Here is a 7,206-nt window from a genome sequence, read left to right as displayed (position 1 = left end):
TGTCCTATTAAAAAAAAAAAAAAAGGCCTAAGATGCCCAAAAAATATTCTTTAAAAAAAAAGTTGCCAGTGGCCTTTAAAATGGGCGCTTACGCTGGCAGCTTAAGAAAAGACTCAAAAGTGTGAACATAGCCTTAAATAAATACTGAATGGAAGATGTAGCCTACTTGGGTTGAAAGAGAACTATTCTTTCAAGGACATTCCTATCGTCCCTATAATTAGTACCAAAACACATACTGTACTTCTATCCAAGAAACTTCCTGGGAAATTACTCAGAAATGACAGATCTGTAAGTTTAAGCATTACTTAATAATAACATGACAACAATAAAAGCACAAATAATCAGTTCTTAAAAAGGTCCCATGATATGGTGCTCTTTGGATGCTTTTATATAGACCTTAGTGGTCCCCTTAAATATGTATATGTAAGTCTCTTTATATAGACCTTAGGGTCCCCTAATACTGTATCTGAAGTCTCTTTATATAGAACCTTAGTGGTCCCCTAATACTTATCTGGAAAGTTCTCTTTGATATAGACCTAGTGGTCCCTAATACTGTATCTGAAGTCTCTTTATATAGACCTTAGTGGTCCCCTAATACTGTATCTGAAGTCTCTTTTATATAGACCTTAGTGGCCCCCTAATACTGTAACTGAAGTCTCTTTTATATAGACCTCGTGGTCCCCTAATACTGTATCTGAAGTCTCTTTATAGACCTTAGTGGTCCCTAATACTGATCTGAAGTTCTTTTATGACCTTAGTGGTCCCCTAATACTATATATGAAGTCTCTTTATAAGACCTTAGTGGTCCCCTAATAATGTATCTGAAGTTCTCTTATAGACCTTAGTGTCCCCTAATACTGTATATGAAGTTCTCTTTGATATAGGATACATGTCTAGCATGGGGGGGGGGGGGGGGGCATACGCAGGCTGGGGGAACTCATATTAATGTTAAAAAACCTCATAAAATAAAATTCTCATGCCATGGGACCTTTAAGACAATCTGCCTGGGAACAGCTGCTGTCTTTCTGGCAAGAGAAACCTTATAACTTCTTCCCAAATATTTTGAGCCTACATAACTTAAAAAGGAGGTTTGTACGTATATGTACGAGTGCTAATAAGTTATAATTTTACAGTTCAATCTTTAATTCAAAGGCAACATTAAAGCTCCGACACAGAAAGCCTGACAAGTCTACGAGCTTCACTTTAACACATTCCAACTCTATGCCATCAGTTTGTGAACATACACACCAATATACCGTACGTGTTGCCACTGTCATTTCGGTCAAACAGTTTATTCTGCATTATGTACAGATCATCCTATTAAAACGCTTTTTACAGTATTTACACATTCAAATAAATCAGTATGTTACAACGACTGCATTGGTGACAGAAGACGGAACGAATGTTAAAGAGCCAGAGCCGTTGATCAACTTCCCCTTTGATTTGAATTCAATGGATCTGACGCGGATGCAGATGGGGTGTAACATGTTGATGTGGTGAATGGGGCCACCTGTATACTGAAGAAAGCTGAATTAAACTACAAATCAAAGTGCAGGCAAAGAACCTCACCGACAGTAAAACTACCAAACACAATCAGTCTCTCTCTCTCGCTCTCGCTCTCTCACATTGACCAAATAACTGGGTTTGGAAATCGTCTTCCACCTGATTAAACCTACAAACACCTGCAGTGCTCTTATTGCAGTAGTCCTTCTGGGGAAAAAATAAAAATAACCTAAAATTAAAGAAGTCGTGCTATTCTTGACACAGCAATAGTCCAGATAACGCGGCAACGATCATTGCGTCTCCCGGTAGCCTGAGTCCAACTCGACGCAGTTAGAAAGCCGGGCCCGTGGAAGGCGAGAGCCACGAGGACAGAGAGGCAAAGAAGAAGAACCAAAGCGGCGATCGATCAGCTCCGAGTTCCTATTGGTCCAGAGCAATATGTCCGAGTCAGAACCGTGGATGTGTTAGGAGAGCAGCACACGCGGATCAGTTGTCCGGAGGGGGTGAAGACGAGGGCGAGGGCGTCTCGAGCTTGCGAAGGCGTCGGCGCCTCAGCTCAGCGGCGTTGGGTTCTCCGTCCTCGACCTCCTCCCCCGCCCCCGCCGCGCCTTCGTCCAGCTCTTCTTTTCTTTCCGTGCCCGAAGCGGTAGAAGAAGTGGAGTCGGCCGGCTGAGAGGAGACCGTAGCGGCGTCCACATGCTCGGCTGGAAACGGGAAAAAAAACAATATAAAATATAAAATGGATTCAAGTTTTGTTTTAGTTTTTTTTTTTTTGGGGGGGGGGCAAAATGTTCTCAAATATACTGTATTTTTGTCTGTGTGTTTGTGTATATCCTCTGTACTGCACGTATACTGGAGGTGTGTTTACCTTGCTCTCTTTAAGGAAATAAAAAAATAATCACCGAACAAAAAACATGATTATCAAAAGAGGAAATTTATCCTGTAATTCTTTATGTCGTCTTCGTCTCCGATGCTGTTGTCCTTTTCTCAGCGGCGACGTGAAACGCACTCAAGCTGCTGCACAAATGTTGCCGGACGACACCAAAATGTGTAAAGTTGGCCATACTGGGAAATACAGGGAGAGTTTTGTTGCATTTCTTTAAACCAATCACAATCGTTGTGGGCGGGGCTAAGCTCCGATTGGACAGATAGGCTAGCTAGCTGTCTGGATTTGCCCTGTAGAGATCTGAGGACCAGGTAACCATAGTCCTCAGAAATCAGCCGGGGGTTAGAACGCCCACGCAGAGAGAGGAAGGGGACGCACATCCGGACAAAAAGGCAACGAAAAGCGTCCAAAAAAAAAAGAGACAAAAAGGTGACAAAGAGGCACGAAGAGGCACCAAAAAGCAACTACAAGGTGACAAAGAGGTGAACAACAAAAAAACTCAGATTGGACAGATAGTCTAGCTAGCTGTCTGGATTTACCCTGCAGAGACCTGAGGACCAGGTAACCATAGTCCTCAGAAATCAGCCGGAGGTTAGAATTCCAACACAAAGAAAGAGGACGGTGACTGAAGAGACATGCATCCGGTGGAATTTCCCGCGGCACCGGAGCAATCCCGGAAGTGGAACGTCGTGGATATGGACTAGTTGTCGTTCTAGTTGATGTGATCCCTGAAGTTTACTTACAGCTGGAGGAGTCCCTGTCCCGGCTGGGACTGTCCGTGCCGCTGCCCGCTGCAGGAGGTGAAGCAGCGTCGTCTGTCCCGCTGGCTTCTCCAGTGCTGCCCTCAGTCCGAGGAGGGCTGGGGACAACACAGTAGACAAAGTCAACTCCAAGCTTTTTTTATTGTTTCAATCTCTTAATAATAAGAGCTGCATTTCATGACTAATTCAAGCTTATTTTGGGATGATGCGTCTTCAATAAAAAATGGCTTAGTTACGCAAGCGTGGCGACGGTGCTGAGGTAGTGGTGGATGTTGAGCATGGCGGCGTCCAGCAGGGTGTGGATGTTCTGGAGACACTGGAGCCTGGCCTCGAGGCCCCGCCGCCCCTCTGCCTCCAGCTCCCTCAGCTCCTCCTCGGACAGCCGGGACAGAGACGGAGGAGGGGGAGGCATTGATGACACTGGAGGAGAGGCGAGGAGAGGTGTTAACACAAACTGGTCCGGGGGGGAAACAAACTTCAGCTTCAGTATTACCCTGTAACCTCAAGTCATTTGTCATAATTACGGAGGTTGTCTGGGATCTGTATCCCATGCGCAAAGGCCATGTCTGTAATTTGTCCTAAGATGACCTACCACATTTCGCCGAACACCGAGGTCCTGTGATAATATTAGCCCCGTGTGAATCGGCATGTCCGGGATTTGGCGGGGTTGTTAATCATTTTTAACGTTTTTTGTTTCCTGTACGCCTTTTTATCCTACTCGTGAAGATGGATTATGGGATCGCGGGGGATGAAACTCAGATGTAGGGGGGTCATTTCTAAATAAAACAAAGTCCCCAGATGATACTAATCCTGTGCGAATACGGCATCAGCTACAACTAGGGGTGGAATGATACATCTATCTGGTGTGAACACTTTGTAACTTGATTACTTGAAGTCACTCTTTACACCAGTGAACGGACTAAAAAAGAAAAAAAAGGAAAATGCTAGGTACTTTCACACCCTGTGATCGGATAGTATGTTGCTATGGTAATGCTCAACACTTCCCAAAACAAAGGCTGAACAAAGAAGTCAGACAATATTATCGTCATGGCTTATCCACATGTTTTTAACATTGCACCTTTCTTATTATTTCTGTTCTTAGAAATGAGTAACACCCTGTCTTTCTACTTTCTGCAGCAGGTCATCTTGTGACAATAGTGTCAAGTCACCAAGCGTGGATTTCTTTTAGTCTGCGAGACAAGTACAGAGAGTGTGTGTGTGGTTACCGAAGGGAGGAGGTGGTGGCATGGGCAGCCATGGTGCGGAGGGGAAGGGCGGCGGGGGGAAGGAGAAGGGGAAGCCTGGCATGGCTGAGCCTGGAGCAGCAGCACCTGCAGCGGGGTCTGCAGTCGACGCAGTGGCCGGGCTGGAACCTGATGATACAAACACACAACAATTTGGGTAGATGTCACGCAAAAGATACGATACGTAGCGTGACATTGGCAAACTATTTCAGATACTTAGGGTTTGATTATCCTCTTTGTGGTGTGGTAAACTGGGTAATTTGTGGCAGGAGAGCCAGGTTGTCCTTACCAGCTGCCTGTGTAGCCTCGGTGCTGCTTCGCGGAGCATCCGTGGCACCAGGAGCTGCAGCAGGAGGAGGCACTGCGGGGAAGGGACCCCAGAAGGGGAAGACACCCGGAGGAAAACCGGGTAACATGCCTGGGGCCACTAGAGAGGACACAGAACGAAGGGGATCCTTTACTAACCCTGAAAAATGGTCCAAATATGTATTTACCATAGGACGCTTCAAAACACATTTAATACAGAGTGGTCAACGTGAGCGGCAGGTCTACTTGTTAATTGAGGAAGAAAAGTGGGACTGAAAAACATATTGACAAAGATTTCTGAAATGAGTTTCTCAAAACGTAAAAAGTGAAATTTCCATGTCCTTTTCACATTGTTAAGCAGATAGTGGAGTTATGTAATTACTGTAAAAGTATTAAAACACTGTGAAAGTGCACACAGCCCGTATTCAGAAACTGTGCCTTTAAAAGGAGACGCCAGGACTTCCATACGGTTGTGATGTCACAACTATACTCTATAAAAGTATACCCCAAAAAGTGGCGCTACAGTGCTGTTAAAGTCATTCCCCGGTTGCAATGACAATGGTGCAGAAGCAGGCCAGATTGTTCTCTCATATCTCACAAGTCCTTTAGCAGCAGATATGGTCTCTGCGATACGGCCAGTGTGTCGGCATGCAGACCGTGGCGAGGGACAGTATTAATTAGGCGATCGAGACGAGAAAGTCTCCTGTATGGTTCCAGGGCTTTGATTATGTTGCTGCCTTAATCTGTTACCCACACTTTTCGGCTAAGGGCGCGACGGGTCGAGGTTTTAGTATTTTACATTTCTTCATTCGGATCCATTTGCGCTCTGAAACCTGCCAGTTTACATCCATTTGCATCCAGCCACTGGTGACTGGGTCGCAGGTGACGCTATCAGCTGGCTCGAGTTGAGCTGAGACATGCCAGTTGAAACCACTGCAACTTTTCCTGCAATGTTCTAAAATGTTTTTTTCCCTGTCGCAGATCTTAGGTCTGAACTAGGCTTAAGACAACACACATTTCCCCAGGATACAGTGGTGCTCAAAAGTTTACATACACATGCTTAAGGGAATAAAAAGAGAATAAAATAAATAGTTTTGGAAATTTTATTATACCTAAATTAAAAATGAGGTAAAATCAACCTTTAAGGACACCAATTTTCTTTGTGAATGAATAAAAGTATTGTAAATAAATAAATGTTTTATTTAAATACGGGGGTTCATAAGTATATACCCCTATGTTAAATTCCCATAGAGGCAGGCAGAGTTTTTATTATTAGGCCAGTTATTTCTGGAGTAGGATATTATGCATCCTGAAAAGTTCCACTGGCCTTTAGAATTAAAATAGCCCACATCTCACATACTCTTCCCATGCTAGAGATAGGCATGGTTTTTCCGTATGACGAATACCTGGTGATTTGCAAGAGATGCGATTTTATAGAAAGTATCACCATGCCTATCTCTAAGCCATGATGAAGAGTAGAGGATGTGGGGCATTTTAATTCTAAAAAGCCAAGGGAACTTTTATCAGGATGATAAAATCTGAATCCAGGAAATAACTGGCCTTAATATAAAAATCTGTGCCTCTATGGGAATTTAACATAGGGTTGTATACTCTATGACCCTGTATTTTAAATAAGAACATTTATTGTATTCATACTTATTCATTCAAAAGAAATGGGGTCCTTAAAGGTGGATTTTACCTCATTTTTAATTTAGTAGTTAAAATAAATTTCCAAACATGATTTTTTATTCCTCTTTTTAGTCAACTTAAGCATGTGTATGTAAACTTTTGAGCACCACTGTAATATCGTTTTTGTTCAAACATACACTGCCATCTAAGGGTGGTATACTCACTAAAGATTCAACACATAGTGGCCTTAAAGCTATAGTGCATAGTTTGTGTCTCCCCAGTCGGTGGGTCCACATGACGCTAACCTTCCATGATCGTGATTCCCCCCCCACCCCTCCTCCACACAGTTGCAAGTAGCCAAGCAGGACACGGAGAATACTTTTTTTTTTTTTAAACATGATTTGACAATGGCTTGAATGTTACGCACGTTTATCAATATCAAAAAGTTTCACAAAGCTTTAAGCCCATGAAAGGAAATGTTTCATAGATATAAAAAGGAATATTCTGCCTGCAAAACAGATAAGTGTACCCTCAAGTATTGGAATATGCAGTATTGCACAAGTTGTTTGACAGTTTTCCAGGTTGAGGGTACCCACATGACACGTTTTTTAAACCGTCAATAATGTGGGTGTAGGCAGGCGTCATGGAGTGCTGCTAGAAGCAGGAAGACAGAGGTCGTGTTCATGTGTGCTGGTGGTTGACTCTCACCATTGGCGGCTGGGGCTGCGGGGGCGTTGGCCGGGGCCGCAGGAGCCGGGGGCGGGGCCGGGGCTGGAGTCTGGTTGTTATTAGATGCACGGAGGACGTCCATGCGACAGGTCGGGCATGTCTGCTGCCTCTGGAACCAGGAGCGGAGGCAGCTATGGGGGGGGGGGGG

At 44.2% G+C, this 7,206-nt stretch overlaps 1 protein-coding gene across 1 annotated transcript in view; it reads right to left on the bottom strand.

Moving 5' to 3' along the window:
• Nucleotides 1–1,122: 1,122 nt before the first annotated feature.
• The window catches only part of syvn1 (synovial apoptosis inhibitor 1, synoviolin), a 15,117-nt gene continuing 9,033 nt past the window's right edge, over nt 1,123–7,206 (bottom strand). The window contains exons 11-16 of the mRNA XM_032510861.1: nt 7,038–7,189; nt 4,684–4,821; nt 4,377–4,523; nt 3,387–3,570; nt 3,133–3,248; nt 1,123–2,207 (exon numbers count right to left, since the gene is read on the bottom strand). Of these exons, the coding sequence (XP_032366752.1) occupies nt 1,990–2,207; nt 3,133–3,248; nt 3,387–3,570; nt 4,377–4,523; nt 4,684–4,821; nt 7,038–7,189 (955 nt within the window). The 3' untranslated portion in view covers nt 1,123–1,989. The remainder of the gene's footprint in view (nt 2,208–3,132; nt 3,249–3,386; nt 3,571–4,376; nt 4,524–4,683; nt 4,822–7,037; nt 7,190–7,206) is intronic.

The sequence above is a fragment of the Etheostoma spectabile genome, unplaced genomic scaffold (assembly GCF_008692095.1).
Source record: "Etheostoma spectabile isolate EspeVRDwgs_2016 unplaced genomic scaffold, UIUC_Espe_1.0 scaffold273, whole genome shotgun sequence".
NCBI lineage: Eukaryota > Metazoa > Chordata > Actinopteri > Perciformes > Percidae > Etheostoma > Etheostoma spectabile.
Note: the sequence above shows the minus strand (reverse complement) of the source record. Positions and strands in the feature narration are given on the sequence as shown.